Consider the following 20,842-nt stretch of genomic DNA (forward strand, 5'->3'; position numbering starts at 1 on the left):
CCTCTCTGATGACAGCTAAGGGCTCTTTCTACTGTATGCTCTGAGATTACTGTCTCTGTGGGAGTGGATGGCAAAAAGGACCCAGTTGTATCTGTGCATATGAAGACCAGAGGTCAAAGCTAGGTGTCTTCTTCAGTTGCTCTCACCCTTATTTTTGACTCTGGCACCCACTGACTGGCATAGCAGGCTGGCAGTGAGCTTCAGAGCTCACTGTGCCCACTTCCCCAGTGCTGAGGGTGCAGGTGCTGGATCCTACCAGACTTATAAGTGGGTGCTAGGGATCTGAGCTTAGGTCCTTCCTGCCCACCTAGCAAAAAACGTTACCTCCTGAGCTCTCTGCCAGCCTTTGTCACTACCTGATACTCACGTCACTCCATAAGCGAGGAAGTAAGAAGGTTGCAGGTTTTGTGTGTAAAAGAAAAGCCCATTGAATGATCATATCAAATTGTAAAGGACACATGAGGACAGTAAGTGGGTGAAGTGATTTTGTCATGCTGTGGAAATGTATGGACAACCACTCTGCAAGGGACAGCCATGCTGCAAGGGACAGCCACATTGCAAGGGATAGCCCTGGACCTAAGTGCACAAAGCAGTCAGTGACTGAGCCTGACGTGGAGGGGGGTAGGCGTGGTTTTAGAGATCTAGAGGAGTGGGGGGGGAGCCATATGATCCAAATAGACTGTACAGATGTCCGAAATTCTCTAAGAGTGAACAATTAAAATAACTACACACAGAAAAAAAAGCACTGGCCTGCAGGCTTTCTGTAGCTGACTTGAGACAAAGCCTTGGCTTCAATCATTAAAAAGAACAGGATTCCCCTCCAAGATCCATGACTTTCTGAGCCATGGGTAGCTGAATAGGTTTCTAGTATAGATATGATTTCCCTCCTGTGGAGTGGGCCTGAAGCCCAAATAACATTTTATTCAACTAGTACAATCCCTCACAACATTCTAAATATTTGTCCTTACACCCACAAATACTGTAGTCCTCAGCCTTCATCAAAGAAAGATCTCCTTGCACCACACAGAGACCATCACAGAAAGCCACACTGACGAAAACATGAAGAACAAGCACCACACGATGCCCCAATTGATTCATTTCCAACACAACTCCTGCACTAAGGCTCAGCAATCACGGTAGAGGAGGAAGCAGACAGAATGGAAGAACTAGAGCCATGGTTCTCAACCTGTGAATCACGACCCCTCGAGTTTGAAATGACCTTTTTACAGAGTCACCTAAGATTACCGGAAGATGCAGATATTTATATTACGACTCATAGTAGTGGTAAAATTATAGTTATGAGGTAGCAACAAAAATAATTTTATGGGTGGGGGTCACCAAAACATAAGAAATTGTATTAAAGGGTCACAGCATTGGGAATTAAGAGTTTGTTGTGAGACTGTATCTCCTATAAATGTTAGAAGCTACATCTATGAAGTCTGATCAACATGACTACCTAAATATGACCTGAATAAGGATGACATCAATATACATGCTACATGAAAGGGGAGGCTCATCAGACTTCAACGTCAGATAAAGAACTTTAGGCAACTAAAAGAATGCTCAGAAATAGTCTTCTGCAAGGAAGAATACAGGAGTTGGTTACCCACCACCACGAATGGTCTGCCCAGAAACATACACACAAGTAACAGATTGTAGTTAGTTATAGACAGATAAGCACACACACACACACACACACACACACACACACACACACACACACACGGAACAACAATTAAAGAAAAAGAGATCATGAGTTTAAAAACAAAGCGTGGACAGGAGTATACAGGAGGGTTTGAAAGAGAAAGTAAAAACTGATAAAGTCTCAATATTATAAAAGAAATTCAAAATCTAAAGTAAATGGGATCTGGGGATATAGCTTGAATGTAGAACACTTATTTAATATAGAAACTCTGAGTTCTATTCTTAGTACCATAAAAAAATAATAATAATGAAGGAGGGAGAAAGAAAAAGAGAAAGAAAACCAAACAGGGAGTGTGGGCAGGGAGGAAGAGAGGAAGGGATAAAAATCTAAGATAAATAATATTTTATTGGATGCAGCATGGAGATGTACGTAATGACATGTAACATAATGGAGATGGTAGAGCATGTGTGACATAAAGGAGATGATGAGCATGTGTGACATACTGGAGATGACAGCACTGTGACATAGTGGAGATGATAGAGCACTGTGACATAATGGCGATGATAGAGCATGTGTGACACAATGGAGATGATAGAGCACTGTGACATAATGGCGATGACAGAGCATGTGTGACACAATGGAGATGATAGAGCACGTGTGACATAAAAGAAGATGCGGGGAAAATGAGAGATTGAAAGGTTCAGTAGGGGGTAAGGGCAGAGGAAGGGATCAATGGAAAGAGCTAACCAAAATTATGGGTAGATAAAAAGAACCCCAAGGAAACCTTACCTTTTAGCTACCTTAAAATTATAATGAAAAAAAAGTTTGAAAGGAAGTACCCTGGCATGATGAATCATGCTCTTGCTAAAACCCACAGTTATTAAACAAAAATACTCCACTGCCAAGTGTAGGCTACCTACTATAAACTCTTTGTCAGGGAGGCCTAAAAGGCCTTCAAGGCAATATAAGTTCCTGCCATTGCTCTTGGTTGCTGACCAGAACTAAATGGTAAAACCCTATTGGTGAAGATATCACACACCGAGGTTACAGAACACAGATTAAACTAGCTGGGCCAGAACTGGGGCCTTCCTTCCTGTAGGTAGCTCTGGTTTTGCTGGAGTGTGTTTTGTAGACGACTGGTGCAGAAGTGTCATTACCAGTCCTTCCCAGCCAGGGACCCTGCAATGGCACAATATAAACCTGCAGGGCGAGAGGTGCCTACTGGGGCAATAGTGTCACGACTATCAACTGCTTTCTAAACAGACAGGACTCTCCAAACATGGTCAGACTTTGTCTGGGGGAGTCAGGGGCCCTACTGGGGAAACAGCTGCCTCTGCTCTGTTAAATGGTCACTGTCAAAATGCACACCAGAGTTATGTCTATTCCCATATGCTGCTCTCAGCCTTGGTCAGAAAACCTTGCTTTCAGTGAGGACTAGTGAACGCAAATGCCCATGATTGGCCAGAGTGCAGAGATCATGTGACCCCTGAGCACTCAGCTCCGAGTGAGAGGGGCATCTATGAAAGAGCCTGAGAGCTGGAGACATGCTGTAAGATCTTGTCTCCTGGATATAATGCGGCTCTTACACATAAGACCTTGCAGACAGACCCAGAGGTTACCCAGAAAAAGAGCTAATCAAGAATCGACCCATCCCCTAGACCCAGGCCCCCTGCACATATGCAGCAGACAAGCAGTTTGGTCCTCATGAGGGCCCCCAACAACTGGAGTAGGACTTGTCCCTAAGTCTGTTGCCTGCCTGTGGATCCCTTGTCCCTAAATGCACTGCCTTGTCTGCCTTCAAAAGAGAAGGGGAAGTGGAATGGGGGTGGAGGGGAGATTTGCATGAGGGGTTTCTGATATTGGGTTGTAAAGTGAATAAATAAATATTTTTTTTTTTTTTTACAAAAAAGAATAAGCCCATCCTATCAGCATCCTCTCATGCATGCGGGAGAAATTCATGGTACCTAGCCCCTCCCTGCGGAGCTATAAATAGCTGCAAGTTACTGGGGGGCGGGGTGACCCTGTTCCTCAGCTGGTAAATATTTTTCATTTTACTATTGCTTTACTTCATTGGACTTCAAATCTTTTTTTAATTTAAAAAATTACAGGTAGATGTTGGGTGGGGCTGGAGAGAAGGCTCAACAGTTAAGAACAATTGCCACTCTTTCAGAGGACCTAGTTCCACCCCCAGCACCCAGACGGTGGCTCTCAACCATCTAAAAGTCTTATCAGACACCGGCTTTAAAATGAGTCTAATCATGTTAATGGCCCAGAACCATGCTGAAACTCTCAATCCGGACCACTCACATGATCAGAGTTATTTTAAAGCCAATGTCTGATGATTGTTTAAAAAAAATTCTCTGATTCTGTTCATGGTGTATGATTTAGTTTTAGTCACAATTTCTACACTTGCATCCTGGCTCTTCTGTGTAGAAATCAATCAAGTCTGGAACATCTCTGGCCCCGCGTCCCCAAACAAAGCCTGGGAAGTTTGTCTTGGGACTTCCCCTGGCTAGAGCTCTAACTTTGCCTCGTCTGCCCTCCGAGCTCCTTGAAAACTCTTCTCCACCCCCAAGTTCCTCACCTGCCATCAGGACAAGTAGGTTCATCTGTGACCTGGTCTTCTCTAAGTGTCCTTCTGCTTGCGGCCCTGGCTGCACAGTCCCCAGCCTCCTCCGTCTGTCCTATCTAAGCACATGCATCCTGCCATCTAGCTTCTCCAGCTAGTCTGTGTGGGCCAGCAGGTCCAACCCATCTACTTTCCTACGCTCAGTGGTTTAAAGGCCCTGGATTCTGAATTATCTGTAAGGCAACAGTCTGACTCAGATTTCCTCAGGATTTCTTTCTGGTGTTGTACAAATGTAACAATATTCATATAAAAGTTCTTTAAAAGCTTTCCTTACACATTCTGCTCTATCCAAATCACCTAAACACCTTGTCCTAAGTCAGCATTAAGTGGGAAACTCTAAGGCACTGACTCCTGAATTTCAACGTGGTCAAGTCATCTAGAGCCATTTCCTGCCAACCTTGACGGGAACTGCGCAGGCTGCTTGGCGGCATAGGTTGGTACTGGGAATCTGTTTCCATGTCCAGGCTGAAAAGAAAGGAAAATGCACAGTTACTGCTACAGTATAGTCACAAATCTGTATTAGGTATTAAGCTATTTTGTGTAAAAGTAATTAATATGCTTATCACGCTACTGACTGACAATGCTGATACTTTAACTATTTTGGTTTAAAGGGACAGGAGTGCGGCTCGGTGGCAGAGTGCGGCTCGGCGGCAGAATGCTTTTCTAGCATGAATAAAGCTCCAAGCCTGATCTCCAGGACAATGGATTGAAAAAAAATACTTTCCTGTTTAACTACTCTTTACTACTAAATGTTATACTTCCTTATTTTAAGGCTATATTTTTAAATTCAATAATTCTAAGGTATAATAATATTAAATTAAATATTAAATTAAGTAAATAACACCAATACATTTTAAATAAAATACTCTGACATTTTATTAGCAAGCCCATAAAGTACCTAATGGGTATCATGAACCCAAGTAACCTACTATCCTTAATATTAGAATTCACCACACTCTTCCTTGACATGGGAGCTGAAATATAGCAAGTATTAATTAATCTGCAGCAGAGGGTAGCAAAGCAAGCTCAGTGTCCTATTTTCAATCATCCGTAGATTATACAGACAGAAAAATCAGTAAGGAGACATCAGACATGAACTACTGGTCTAACAGACACACAAACAACAGTCCATTACACAGAGGCAAATACTCGTTGCTCTGCGATGCACTGGGCATTCTCCAGGAGACAGTATTTGTTCAGCCACAAAACAAGTCTTAAAGAAATATGAGTGCGGACAATAGTATCAAGTGTCCCAACAACAATGGTATGACTAGAATAAATATAAGAGGAATTTAAGAAAACTCTAAAGTGCATAGAAATTAAACAGTATGTTTCTGAACAACCACTGGGTCAAGAAATCAAAAGAAATACAGAAACACCTCTTGAGAAAAAAATAAATAAGTAACACTTGAAGGATCCATCTGAGGAAATCTGAAGATAGTTCATAGCAAACGTACAGCAATAAATATCTTTATCAGAAGGAAAAAATGACATTTCAAAAGAAGAAAAACTATCAAATAACAACCTAATGCAGTAATTTAAAATCTAGAAAAATACGGATAAACTAACCCATAACAATCTGTAAGAAGGAAATTATATAATGATAAAGTTAATAGAAGGAAAGAAAGAATAAAGATAGAGGGGAAATAAATGAAATAGAAAACATCTATAAAATAAGAACTGAGGTTCTGAAAAGATAACATCAAAATACTATTATCTAGGCGTGATGGCTAATACTGGCTTTCATGCCTGTGGAGAGTCATCATGATTACTGGAGCTGGAAGGCCCACAGTGACGGAGGGGGGTACCAGTCCTTGGGCTTGAGTTGTGGGCTGCCTAAGAGGAAAAGCTCACATTGCTCTCCTCCTGACTGGATGGAACCAGCTCTCTCAAGATCCAACTGCCTTTGCTTTCCAAACACAATGGACTGTACCCAGGAGCTGTGAGTCAAAAAGAAGCTGTCCCTTCCTTAGGTTACTTTCTTAGGGTATTTGATCATAGCAAAAGGAAAAGCAACTAATGCACAAGACTATCAGAAAGAAATACAAGTTCAGGAAGAGGTGGCATGAGAGTGAAACTGCAGAAATACAAACAACCCGTAAGTCGCTGCTGTGAACAGTAACAGGGCAACAAATTGAAAAAACTGGAGAAACGAATACATCTGTAGAAACATACAACCTATCATGAGTGATGGGTGGGGAAATAAGAAACCTAACAGACGATTCACAAGTAAGGAGACTTGGAACACCAAGAACTCACACAGTAAAATGCTCATAGAGTCAAGGCAATGTACAGTCAGTACAAGCCTGGTCAAATCCAGCTGCATGGGTTAAGTAACCCCACACACCTGAGACCAACTGTGTGTGTGATGTGTGCGGTGTGTATGTACATGTGTGCATGCCACAGTGTATATGTGGAAGTCAGAGAGCATCTTTAGGTAGCAGTCCTTGCCTTTCCACTATTTTGAAACAGAGTCTCTATTGTTCACACTGGGTACAGCAGGCTGGCTGGTGCCAGTGCACTGTAAGTTCTGGACATTGTTTCCACCTCTAGCCAGTCTCACCTTGAGAGCACAAAGGTTACAGACCTCTGCTGTCATGCCCAGTTTTACATCTCAAGATTCAAACTCAGGTCCCAAAAACTTTCAAGGCACACACTTGACTTATTAAACCACTTCTTAGGCTAAGACAATGGGTTTGGTTTTATTTTAGGATTTGAAATTTTTACTTTGTATTTGCTCTGCCTGCGTAAGCACACCATGTATATGCCCAGTCGCTGAGGAGCCAGAGTGGGTATTGGTACCATAGAATGGGAACCAAGGATGGTGATGAACTGCTATAAAGGTGTTGGGAACTGATCCCAGGTCTTCTGAAGGAGCAGTCAATGCTCTTAACTCCTGAGCTGTCTGTACAGTCGCTGGGGAAACTGACTAAAAGAGGCAAAAGGCGAAAAGTGCTAAGAAAACACAGTGTAGATACACACTGGAGTCTTTTCAATACATAAGTTACAGTTATAGAGCAAGTGTGTTCCAAGAGAATGACTAGATTAAGATAGCTTATTGTACATTTCAAATAGCTACAAAGGGGGCCCAGTAGCACAAGTGCGTAATCTCAGATACTCAGGAGGCTGGTGTAGGAGGACTGTAAGTTCAAGGCCAGCCTGAGAAACTTGATTAAAACCCTTCTCCAAGTAAGGACAAATGAGATGGCTCACTGCCATCTCCAGCCTCCACAACTATCTTCTTAAACAGCTGTATGACTATTTTGCCCGTATGCATCTGTGTGTACCTAGATGCTTATTGGATCCCCTGGAACTGGGGTTATAGATGGTTGTAAGCACAACATCTCTCCAGCCCTCCTACCTTGCCCCAAGTATCATTTATTTATGGAAGAAACAGGACAATTCTTTCTTTCTGAGTGTCCTAGTCAGAGTTTCTATTCCTGCACAAACATCATGACCAAGAAGCAGGTTGGGGAGGAAAGGGTTTATTCAGCTTACACTTCCACACTGCTGTTCATCACCAAGGAAGTCAGGACTGGAACTCAAGCAGGTCAAAAAGCAGGTGCTGATGCAGAAGCCATGGAGAGATGTTCTTTACTGGCTTGCTTCTACTGGCTTGCTCAGCCTGCTCTCTTATAGAACAAAGACTACCAGCCCAGAGGACGACCCTTGTGGCACCACCCACAAGGGGACCTCCCCTCTTGATCACTAATTGAGAAAGTGCCTTGCAGCTGTATTTCATGGAGGCATTTCCTCAACTGAAGCTCCTTTCTCTGTGATAACTCCAGCTGTGTCAAATTGACACAAAACTAGCCAGTACACTGAGGTTCTCTTCTATTTGGTTGGCCAGGGGTACATACAATTGAATATCTATTGATGGTAGAATTTGCTATTGGGATGTTCTATGTAATGTACCAACAGCGCAAACAAATGAGGTATAACCACAGACCACAACTGGGATGAGGGAATGAGGTAAGCACAGCAGATTTGTGTGTAAATACCCCAGTGTTCTTAAAAGTCCAAAAGAATATGAAGTGTCCTTCCTCATCACACTTGATAACTTTTGTTGAAAGTCTATTTTATTGAATATTAGAATGGCAACTCTAGCTTGTTTCCTGGGACCATTTGCTTGGAAGACCTTTTTCCATCCTTTTACTCTGAGATAGTATCTGTCTTTGTTATTGAGGTGTGTTTCTTGTATGCAGCACAATGCTGGATCTTGTCTGTGTATCCAGTCTGTTAGCTTATGTCTTTTTATGGGTGGGATGAATCCATTAACATTGAGAGATAGTAAAGACAGATGACTGTTGGTTCCTGGTATGTTTGTTTTTGTAGATGGTTTTATGTGCATGTGGTTCTCTCCTTTTGGCTTTGTTGGGAGATGCTTAATATCTTGTCTTTTCCTTGTTGTAGGTACCTTCCTTGTGTTGGGAGTTTTCCTTCCAGGATCCTCTGTAGGGCTGGATTAGTAGATACTGTTTGAATTTGGTTTTGTCCTGGAATATTTTGTTTTCTCCATCTATGTTGATTGAGTTTTGCTGGGTGTAATAGCCTGAGCTTGCATCTGTGTTCTCTTAGAGTCTGCATGACCTCTGACAAGATTCTTCTGGCTTTCATAGTCTCTGCTGAGAAGTCTGGTGTAATTCTGATAGGTCTACCTTTGTATGTTACATGGCCCTTTTCCCTGGCAGCTTTTAATATTCTTTCTTTGTTCTGTGGGTTTAGTGTTTTAATTATTATGTGACAAGAGGATTTTCTTTTCTGGTCCCATTTATTTGGTGTTCTATAGGCTTCTTGTACCTTTATGGCCATCTCTTTCTTTAATTTGGGAAAGTTTTCTTCTATGATTTTGTTGAAGACATTTTCTTTGAGCTGGGAATCTTCATTCTCCTCTATTCCAATTATTATTAGATTTGGCCTTTTCATTGTGTCCTGAATTTCCTGGATGCTTTGGGTTAAGAGTTTTTTATGTTTTGAATTTTCTTTGACAGTTGTGTCAATCACTTCTATGGTATCTTCCACACCTGAGCGTCTCTCTTCTATCTCTTGTATTCTACTAGTAATACATCTGTAATTCCTGACCTCTTTCCTAGGTTTTCCATTTCCAGGTTTGCTTCCATTTGTGTTTTCCTTATTGTTTCTACTTCCACTTTTAGGTCTTGGATCATTTTATTCAATTCCTTCACCTGTTTGATTGTGGTTTCCTGTATTTCTTTAAGGGATTTATTTGTTTCCTCTTTAAGGGCTTCTACCTGTTTACCCGTGATTTCCTATATTTCTTTCAGTGAGTTATTTATATCCTCCTTAAAAGACTCTATCACCTTTATGAGATAGGATTTTAGGTCAGCTTCCTGATTTTCAAATGTATTGGTGTTGGTGGGAGAACTGGGTTCTGATGATGCCCATGTATATTGGCTTCTGTTGCTTATGGTCTTGCACTTGCCTCTCACCATTTGGTTGTCCCTGGTGTTTTCTGGTCTGAGTGACTCTGTCTGGAGTCTGCCTCTTTTGCCCCTGGGTTACTTCAGGTATCCTGGTAGGCATGTGGCCCTGGCTGTAGCAGACCACCATAGAGCCTTCCAACTGAGAGCTCTTCAGAGGGGCAGAGAGGCTGGCTAAGATCAAAACCTCAGGCAACAGCACATGTTGGCAAGGATGTGAAACACTCCTCCATTGCTGGTGGGATTATAAACTGGTACAACCACTCTGGAAGTCAATCTGGAGGTTCCTCAGAAAATTGGAAATAGATCTACCTGAAGATCCAGCAATACAAATCTTGGGAATATACCCAAAAGATGCCTCACCATGCCNCAGGGGCACATGTTCCACTATGTTCATAGTGGCCTTGTTTGTGATAGCCAAAAGCTGGAAACAACCCAGATGTCCCATTACAGAAGAATAGATAGAGAAAACACCATTCATTTACACAAAGGAATACTACTCAGCTATTAGGAAGGAGGATATCCTAAGTTTTGTAGGCAAATGGATGGAACTATCATCTGGTGTAAGGTAACTCAGCCCCAAAAGGACATGCATGGTATGTACTCACTAATAAGTGGACATTAGCCACAAAAAAAAAAAAGTACAGAATATCCAACATACAGTCCACAGAACTCAAAAAAGGTCAACAAGCTGAAGGGCCCAAGTGAGGACACCTCAGTCCCACTTGGGAGAGAGAAGAAAGCAATCACAAATGGGGAGGGAGGAAGAGGCCTGGGAGGCAACGGGAATGGGTTAGGGGAGAGGGGAATATGATCTGGTATTGGGTGGGGGAAAAGGTCTGAAGCCCTGAGGGCCAGCAGAAAGAATGAAAACAGGCAACCTTGGGAGGTAGAAGGTTGGTGGGAACCCTCCAGAATGTACAAGAGACCTGGAAGGTGAGAGATTCTCAGGACTCAAAGGGAGGGACCTTAGATGAAATGCCTGACATTGGGGAGAGGGAACTTGTAGAGCCCATCTCCAGCAGAAAGACAGGGCACCAAGTGAGGGATGGGGTTGCCATCCCACAGTCAAAACTCTGACCTGTCTGTTCCTGTCTGAAAGAACTATAGGGATGGAAATGGAGAGGAGCCTGAGGAAAAGAAGGTCCAGTGACAGGCCCAAAGTGGGATCCAGCTCAAGGGGAGGCCCCAAGACCTGACTCACTATTACAGAGGCTATGGAATGGTCACAAAAAGGGACCTATCATGACTGCCCTCCAAAAGGCCCAGAAGCAGCTCAAAGAGTCAGATACAGATATCTGCACCCAACCAATGGACAGAAGCTTCTGACCCCTGTGGTTGAATTAGGAGAAAACTAGAAGAAGCTGAGGAGGAGGGCAACCCTATAGGAGGTCCAACAGTATCAATTAACTTGGACGCCTGAGATCTCTCAGACACTGGACCACCAACCATGCAACTGATATGAGACCCCAACACATATACAGCAGAGGACTTCCCGGTCTGTGTTCAGTCAGAGAAGATGCACCTAACCCTCAAGAGACTGGAGGCCCCAGAGAGTTTAGAGATCTGGTGGGGTGGGGGCTGGGGGGTGGAGACATCCTTGTGGAAACAGGAGGCGGGGAAGAGGTATGGGATATGGAACAGTCAGAGGGTAGACTGAGACAGGAATAAAACCTGGATTTTAAAATAAATAAATAAAAGTTTTTTAAAGAGTTCAAAAGAAGATAAGATTGTAATACATATTGCATATCAGTAAGCACAGACACTTTCCTAACACCCTATCACACACTGGCAGAAATGTGCTGCAAAGATGAGGCTCACCCATTAGCTCAGCACTCAGTCTTTGCTAGCACAGCCTAGGGATGCCAGCTACTGAAACCATAAAGAACTGGTAGGAAGAAAACAGCAGACCCACATGCTCACTCCTCATTTTTAGGCAGAAAAAAAAAAAAAANAAAAAAAAAAAAAAAAAAAAAAAAAAAAAAAAAAAAAAAAAAAAAAAACTTAATAACAACTCGTTTCTCACATCCTCTGAGCCAGGACTCACCTGGTACCTTTAATGTGAGGACCACCTACAATATTCCCCAATACATAGCAAAGTTATGTATGTTTAAACTATGTAACCAATTTTTAATCTTTCTTTTTGTATTTGGGGCTGAAGATCAAACCTTATGACTGAAGTCATAAGCAGGCAAGGAATGGCCGACATGAGACACACTCCTAGCTCCCGTTTGTGTCTTTAAATGTACAATACTTGAACACAATAGGAAAGACAGGTTTTTTTTTTTTTTTTATGAAATGTACAGCATCTCTAGATGGGGTGACAGGAGAAAAATGCAGAGGACTCACCGGTTGTCTGGGGACACCTGGGCCCCCTGGTGGTCTGGGGACACCTGGGCCCCCTGGTAGTCTGGGGACACCTGGGCCCCCTGGTGGTCTGGGGATACCTGGGCCCCCTGGTGGTCTGGAGACACTAGGATCTCCTGGCTGTCTAGAGATGTTTGCTTGATTTCTGCCATCTGACCTGAAAAACATGATTACTTTTAGTTAATTTGTGACAAAACATTTATACAGGACATATTATATATGGTGTCAATTTTCCTTAATGCAAAAATAAAAAACTGGTGACAACCAGAGGGGTAGCTGAGGTGTCTGTATTTTTAACAGTATTCACACAAATCTTGTCCTTGTGGGAATAGAGTGGAATCCTAACCCCATTTCAGTATTCAATAACTAGAAAATTCTAAGAAACTATGAAATTCAACTAAAAAGGTCAGTAATCTCTAACTTTTTCTCCTCAGATTTTCTTAAATTCAAAGAAAATTAAAAGTAAGTTGTGAGGATGCACACACATTTGAAGCAGGCACTCTAAAAGTCAACAAGTTCAGTGGCCGGAATGACACCAATACGCAGCACACCCACTGAGGGGCCAGCGAGTCTGCCGCACAGGGATCAGAGGGAGACTGCTCTCATTACATAAGGAAAGTCTGCAGGGACCGGCCAGTTAGACCTGCGATGGTCAGTAGGGAAGAGGAGGTGGGGAGGAAGAGGAAGAAGAGGAGGAGGAAGAGGAGGAAGAGAAGGGCAGAATAACTCTGAAGCTTACAACAGCACACTCCAGGAAAGTATAACACAGTAAGGGACGAGCAGGGTCCTGAAGTCTGCATGGACATCTGGAGTCATTATTATTAGAGCTATAAAAGAACCACATACCTGCACTGGGCTTTGCTGATATTTCTTCATTTAATCTTTAATTGCTAAATTAAATTTAATTACTAAATAACTGAAAATTTAGTTACTATGTAACTCAAACCACAAAATAGGCAATATTATTCTCATTTTATACAAAATCAGTCCAGATTCAATTATGTGAATTTCAGCCCACATTTTTTTTTACCAAACTCTTAACAAAGAATTTGAACTTTGATCTAGTTATATGCCCTTTATGGTAAACACTAATTCAATATGTTAGAAGTTAAGTTTGACATGAATTTCTCTGAAAATTCAACATACTGACTAAAAAGTATCAGGTGTCTGAATTATATAAACCTTTTCCCATCAAAACTTATTTCTTAAAATCTGGTTTCAAAACTGAAGAGTTCAAACTTCCTATGTAAGAATGGATCCATTAAAGGAAGACATGGAAATTTCACATCACATGTCTTATCTTTATCCCATGTTTTAATCTCTGGTTAGAAAACCTAAGCCAATTGCTGATAGACCTCCAGTTTAACATACCAGTAGTTATTGATAATCCACATGTTTAAATGGCCTCTGTTTGAACTCTCATGCCTTCAATACCTGTCTGTTCTTCCAGAAGTTGGCATTAGGAGTGCCAAAATGCCTCTCTGCTGGTGGCACTCTGAAAATGTTTTACTTAAAAGTCATTTTAGGGGCTGGAGAGATGGCTCAGCGGTTAAGAACTCAGGTTCTGAGTTCAATTCCCAGCAACCACATGGTGGCTCACAACCATCTATAATGGGATCCGATGCCCTCTTCTGGTGTGTCTGAAGAGAGCAACAGTGTACTCATATACGTAAAATAAATAAATCTTTTAAAAAGTCATTTTAGATAGGACATTATCACTGTCGATCCAGTTGTCAGTTTTAAGTTATCAGGTCTTTGGAAAATGAATTTTATGAGAGAAATACATTTTATAATGTGTCATGATGAAATACACTATTGACTTTTGACTTGGAGTTAAAACAGGTGTTTCAAATCTGTGGTAGCAGCACTTGGAAGGCATGAGGATGACAAGTTTTAGGCCAGCCTGGACCACATAGAGCCTGTTACAAAGAGCAAGTGAGGACTGGGGTGGAGCTTAGTGTGGAGCTCTTGCCTCCATGTGCAAGGCCTAGGCTCTTTCCTCAGTACTGCAAAAGCAAAAACAAAAAAGTCACAGGAAGTAATGAGCAGTCTTCTGTGTAGATCCTGTCAGGGCAGAAGAACCTCAGAGGGACAAGTTACAGTGGGAACGGCAGAGCCAGCACTGCTGCTCCTCACTTGACTGCTGCAGTTTGCAGACCTTTGCTGAGCCCACGTTTTCATAGGCTTGTTGGCTAGTCACTTGTGCTTCGTGGAGCAGACAGACCCAGAGGCCATCCTATAGGCAGCTGACTAGTCAGTCATCTTCCCCTTTTTACATGACTGTCTACTGCCTTGGCTTGGTTTATAAGCAAAACCTACAGAAATAAATGTGTTGTGGTTTATCTAAAAATAATACAGAAAATATTGCTGTTATTTTTGGTGAATAAAATCAATTTCGTATAGTTTATTTCAACCTAAATAAAATGTGAATTTTGTTTAAAAAAAAAAAAAGAAAACCTAAGTCAAATGCCAAGCCCTAAAGCCCACTTGCATCTATCAGGAATACAGGCCAAGGGGAGGGAGGATGGCAGATGTGGGATGGGGGCATTGGTGGAGGGGTAACCAGGAAGTAGGATATCATTTGAGATATAAACAAATGGAATGATTAATTAAAAAAGAATAAATTCAAGAGATATATTATATAAAAAAAAAAATCAGTGTAAGGCAAAAGGAACCCTAAGGACCACTGCTTACAGTATAGACTGCTCACAACCCTTCCCCTGCCTGGTCTAATGTGGGAGACCAGGCTAAGAGAAACCAGGTCTTCAACAGCTCCCACCTGAAAGCCAAATGGTCCTTTGTTCGGAGCTGAGTCACCCCCTCCTTCACAAGGCTGCTCGTGAGAACCAGCTGACCCTTGCCTTGAGCAAACACCTGAGGCTGTTAAGGAGGATACTGGACTCTGAGATAAGCCGCCCAGCATTCCAGAACAGTGGTGCCAGGACTCTGAGATTAATCGCTAAAAGTTTCACGCCTGCAATCAGCATCCCCCTATTTGTCCTTCGCTCTGTTTCTTTTGATCATTCCTCAACCCCTCCCTATTTCCCCTCACTGTGTGCCTTATAATCAGGCGTTCAGTCCTCATTAAACAGACCTCGACAACTCTTTGCCTGGTCTCCCTCCCTTTTCTCGCCCGTTTCTCTTTCAGGCTCGGTCTCCCTCGATCCACGGAATAACTAGGTCCTGCGGGACGGGATATCTAAGAGCTAAGCCACCAGTCTTTCTTTACCGTGTGTGTGTGTGTGTGTGTGTGTGTGTAAGTAAATAAGTAATAAGGTCTCAGTAGGTTGTCCAATAGATAGTCCAGACAAGGCTGGAACTCACAATCCTCCTGCCTCAGCCTCCCAAGTGCATTACACAAGCCTATGCCATCATGGCTGATTCACCACTACATGCTTATCACATCAGAAGAACAGTAAGATATCGTAGAACCCAACTTCTATGCTAGATCATTAGTAATTACTTAAATTACTTTAAATTACTTAATACACATTAAGAAGAAAGAGCTAAGCACTCATACATTTGTGATCTCTTCTTCCTGAAGGTTTTCCGTAGTTCATCTCTCTTGATAAAGAGAAAAATGGCAGCTGCAACAAGGGGGACGATCAGGAAGAAGAAGACCAGAAGTCCGTCCCTCAGTGCCGTGCTCTTTGCTGGAAAGACAGAATTCACAATGATGGGCAGTTACGTTAGTCGTCAACTTCTCCACACAGAACACACCAGGCAATTATACATGGCTCACATTAGCATTTTTCTATTTAATCTGCTAGTGTTTCCTCAAACTTCTCCAAGCACTCCAATGGGAAAGAAAGCTTTGAGCACCATTCTGCAAAGCTAGTGTATTCACAATACAATAACGATGCATCAGATCAAAGCTAGTGTATTCACAATACAATAACGATGCATCAGAGAAAGAAGAAAGAGAATTATAGATGAATATCCTTCATAAAAACAGATACAAAATCCTCAATAAAATGCCTGAAAATCAAATTTTAAAACACACTTTTAAAATTATGCACCATGATTAAGATGGTTTTATTCCAGGATCTAAGGATGGCTCGGCATATAAGGACGGCTCAGATATAAGGAAAGCTTAGTATATAGTGCAGATATCAATAAAATGGCATCAACACATGAACAGAAAACCATGGGATCATCTCAAGGTACAGAGAAAGCCTAAAGAAAACTCAACATCCTGTCATAAAAATCCACTAGATAAACTATGTGTGGAAGGACCATATGGCAACATAAGTGATAGACTGACCACAGCCAGTTTATATTAAAGCATTATTTTATAAAACATTATATTATACATATCATATTATAACACTCTATATAATAATGCAGTAGTTTTATATTACTGCCCTGTGATCACACTATCTCTTATGAGGGTGTCTGAGATGATGCAATGTCCTTTTCCTAAGAATGTGATATTAACAGTGGCATGCTACCTGACAATGAGTCAGAACGGGGTCAACCACTTCAGGTCACCCTGGATAAATGAACCACAGTGATTTTCCAAATTGATCAGGAGTAACAAAAGAACCACAGCATGTGATGCAGACAGTATCAAACTGCTACAGCCACTCTGGAAAGATCTGGCAATCTCTGGCAATACTAAACCCAAGAGCCAGTTACTCCATCAAGGGTTCGCTGGAGAGGAGACAGCTCATCCTGTCACCAGGAACTTATGTTATCTCAGGGAATAAAAAGGAGATGTTTTTAAAGAAGCAGTTCCAGTGCCAGTGTTGTGTCGCAGCCTAGGAGAACAGAGAGAAGGAGCAGACTCACTGAGAGCCGGCAGGTAAGGAGGAACACATGTACAAGAAACACAGAAGAGACTTCAGTGTGAGCAACAGTGGACTCAGAGATAAGAAGGATTACTTCTTGCTCGAGGCACAGTGAAATGCATCTGGAAGCTAAGCTTCAGGAACTCCTACAGGGCACATCTAGTCATGCTAAAGCCTTGGACATCGTCCCAATAGCTGTGGGTAGACACTAAGCTGAGAGCAGGACACAGAACAAGAGCTGCAAGAAGAGGACCAGAGACCGCCAGTGTTATCTGCACATGCACGGCAGGAACCAAGGCTCATCAGTAAGGACAAGCAAAAACCTGAAAGAAACGGGGCTAAATGAAACCCCAGAAATATCTGCAAGCAATGCAGGAGGCACAGCGAGCAGTTTCAATGCACAGCTATGTGGCAAGTGAAGAAAGGAATACAGGTGCCACCTTATGGCCAGGGCAGCACGAGGCCCACCAAAGCCCTCCAGTGTACTTGCCATTATATGTCGGCCCACTGTCCACGCTTCCTCCATATCCTTTGGTGTCACAGTGTGGGGGAGCCCAGCCATCTTCACAGTGACAATTCTTATTGCTGTTACACACCTTTAAAACAAGCAAAGTACCACTTGTTAACTGTGAGCATGGTCTGAATCAATTCCAGAAAGGAAGCTAAAATGTTCATACAAAATCACGAATATCATGTGTGTGTGTGTGTGTGTGTGTGTGTGTGTGTGTGTGTGTCTGTCTGTCTGTCTGTCTGTCTGTCTGTCTCTCTTCTCTCCATATCCTTAGTCTGTCTGTCTGTCTGTCTGTCTGTCTCTCTTCTCTCCATATCCTTAGGACAATATCTCACTGTGTAGCCCTGGCTAGATTGCAACTCACTCTGTGGACATGTATCACCACACCCAACACTTAAATGTAGAATGGGTTTGGGGGTAAATGAAGCATCTGCCAACATGAACAAATCCTCCAAACATCTACCCAGAAACCTGAGGAACTCTCGCTAATCTCAAGACTATTGGCTCAGAACTACCACTATGAACAAACTAAAGGGAACACTACTTACCCCATGGCCATGACATTTTCCTTGAATGTCACAGTCATAATTCAGAACAGAAGCATTTACACACTGAAAATTCCTGCAAATCTGAAAAAAATAAGCAAAGAATTAAGTGACATAAGAAAAACTGGACACATTTAAAAGAACAAGAAAAAGATCAGCATCATGATTATTTCATTGATAGATTATTATTTTTAATTTATTACATTTTAATTTGGTGTGTGTGAGTGTGTGTGGGTATGTGGGTAGATGTACACATGCATGCACACTAGTATACACACACAGGTACATGTGTGTACATAAATGCCAACATGCATACAGGAATGTGTGCACATATGTGAATGTGTGTACATGCATGGCATGATGTGTGTGTATAAATCAAAGCAAGACTTCTGAGCATTGGTTCTGCCCCAGGGATGGAACCCAGGGTCTCAGCACTTGCAGCAGGCATCTTTACCCACTGCATCATCTTGCTCCCTGGACACATCATTGGGGAATTCTTCAAACTCTCAAGGCATGGTTAATTCCAACACTATTTTTTTAATGAAGAAAATGAGTAACATTAACAAAATAAAATATAATTAATGATTAAAATGACAAAAATTATGTGAAGGCCAAAAAGAAAGATTAAATTATAGTCTATCCTTTGATATGAGTATACAAATAAAGAAAATATTCACAAAGAATCTTTTTTTCAAATCAAAAGAAACCACATGCTGAGCATAACAGTGCACATCTATAATCCTAGTACTTGGGAAACTGAGGTAAGACAACCGTAAGTTTGAGGCCAGAATACGCTCTACAGACAGAAAGACCCTGTCTCTAGACAAAGGAAAGATACATGAAATTGCTGAGAGACCTGAAAACAGGTCCACTGAACATAAGTAAATGACAGAATACTTTAAAATAAAAGCTACCCTTTATTTTCCAATATCATGATTAATAATAAAGTGATGAGGGCTTTCCATTACAAATGGGAACTAATCATTATAATTTTATAAAGTTCTTGAAATTCTAGCTCATAACAGATATAAAATAGATAAAAATATTGAAATAGATTAAAAAATCTCTCTGCAATTGTCATATCACAATTGATATAGTAAAATATCAAGCTACTTTTTTTGAAAGAGTTAGGGGAAGGACTGAAGATGCTGAAGGAGAGTGCAACCCCCTTCACAACAATGTGAAGAACAACAATATCAAACAACCAGACCCCTCAGAACTCCCAGGGACTAAACCACCAACCAAGGATACTGCAGATGTAGCAGAAGATGGCCTTATCAGGCATCAATAGGAGGGGAGACCCTTGGTCCCGTGGAGACTCGATGCCCCAGCGTAGGAGGATGCTAGCGTGGAGAGGCGGGAGTGGGGGGGGAGCACCCTCATAGAGGCAGGGGGAGGGGGATGGGATAGGGGGTTTGCAGAGGGGAAACTGAGAAAAGGGACAATATTTGAAATGAAAACAAATAAACAATAAAAGATAAACATTTTAATAATAATAATAATAAATAAATAATAACAATAGATGTAGATACCCACAGAGCTCGGGGAGTCATGTGGAAGAGTGGGAGAATGATTGGTAGAGTCATAGGAATCAAGAACCCCTATGGAGTCAAATAACATGAGCCCATGGGAGCTCACAGAAACTGAAAAACCAAAAAATGACCATGTGTTAGAGGGACCTAGGCACTTTACACATATGTTACAGATGTAACATTGACCTTGACCTTCATGTGGGTACTAAAAATTAGATTTGGAGCCATCTCTGAGTCTGTTGCCTGCCATGGATCCCTTTATCTAAGCTGGGCTGCCTTTTCCAACTTCACTTTAAAAGGATTTTCTTGGTCCTGCTACAAATGGGATGTGCTACACTGGGGTGGGTTCCATGGTGGAGGTCCTCCTTTTATCAAAGCACAAGGAGATGGGAAATGGGGGAGCAGGATTGTGACACAGGCAGATGAGAAACAGGGGCTGCAATCAGGACGTAAAGTCAATAAATTAATTAATGAAAAAAATAAAGGCATTTCTTTAAAAATAAGAGAATGGGCCAGGCGTGGTGGCGCACGCCTTTGATCCCAGCACTTGGGAGGCAGAGGCAGGCAGATTTCTGAGTTTGAGGCCAGCCTGGTCTACAGAGTGAGTTCTAGGACAGTCAAGGCTACAAAGAGAAACCCTGTCTCAAAAAATAAAAAAATAAGAGACTGGCTAAGATTAAAACAATGGCAGCAAATACTGGCACATATGTGGAGAAAGAGGAATCTATTCACTGCTGGGGAAATGCAAACCGTGGAAGCCACCACGGAAACCAGTGTGGACGATCCTCAAAATCTAGAAACAGCTCTACCCCACGATCCAGCTCTTGGGCACAGATTCACAGGACTCTACCCTAATACAGGGACAGTTGTTTATCTCTGTTCACTGCTCCTCTACCCATAACAGCCAGGAAATGGAAACAGCCTAGAAGTCCACACACTGATAACTGACTAATGAAAATAAGGTACAGTTACACAGTGGAATGTATTCAGCTGTTAAGGAAAATATAATCATGGAGTCCGCAGGTAAATGGATGGGGCTGGAAGCAATCATCCTGGGTGAGGTAACGGAGACCCAGACAGAGATCATCGTCTCTCATACGTGGATTCTTGCTTTGACACTTTAGACACGTGTGTTTAATTTAGAATACCCATAAAGATCAGGAAATCAGTAAGGAGACATGGTGGGAGTGGGGTATGTCTCAAGGGAGGGGAACTAGAATGTTGTGATACAAAGTGGGAAGAGGGCATAAGGGATCAGGAAGGGCTAACAGAATGTGGGAGGGGGAGACAGGGTACTGTGAGGGATAACTAACGCTAAAGGCCTTCTGAAAAAGTCATATACCTTGGATGCTTCCTGAGATGTATATGTATAGACAGAGTCT

At 42.1% G+C, this 20,842-nt stretch overlaps 1 protein-coding gene across 2 annotated transcripts in view; it reads right to left on the bottom strand.

Moving 5' to 3' along the window:
• The window catches only part of Adam9 (ADAM metallopeptidase domain 9), a 76,273-nt gene that overhangs the window by 1,478 nt on the left and 53,953 nt on the right, over positions 1-20,842 (bottom strand). Inside the window, exons 17-21 of one of the 2 annotated variants that reach the window (XM_021218811.1) lie at positions 17,932-18,012; positions 17,363-17,468; positions 15,603-15,735; positions 12,065-12,239; positions 4,672-4,739 (exon numbers count right to left, since the gene is read on the bottom strand). In XM_021218811.1, coding sequence (XP_021074470.1) covers positions 4,672-4,739; positions 12,065-12,239; positions 15,603-15,735; positions 17,363-17,468; positions 17,932-18,012 — 563 coding nt within the window. Of the gene's footprint in view, positions 1-4,623; positions 4,740-12,064; positions 12,240-15,602; positions 15,736-17,362; positions 17,469-17,931; positions 18,013-20,842 lie in introns of both variants that reach the window. The other variant, XM_029531959.1, reaches the window with a different exon arrangement.

Source organism: Mus pahari, chromosome 19 (assembly GCF_900095145.1).
Source record: "Mus pahari chromosome 19, PAHARI_EIJ_v1.1, whole genome shotgun sequence".
Lineage (NCBI taxonomy): Eukaryota > Metazoa > Chordata > Mammalia > Rodentia > Muridae > Mus > Mus pahari.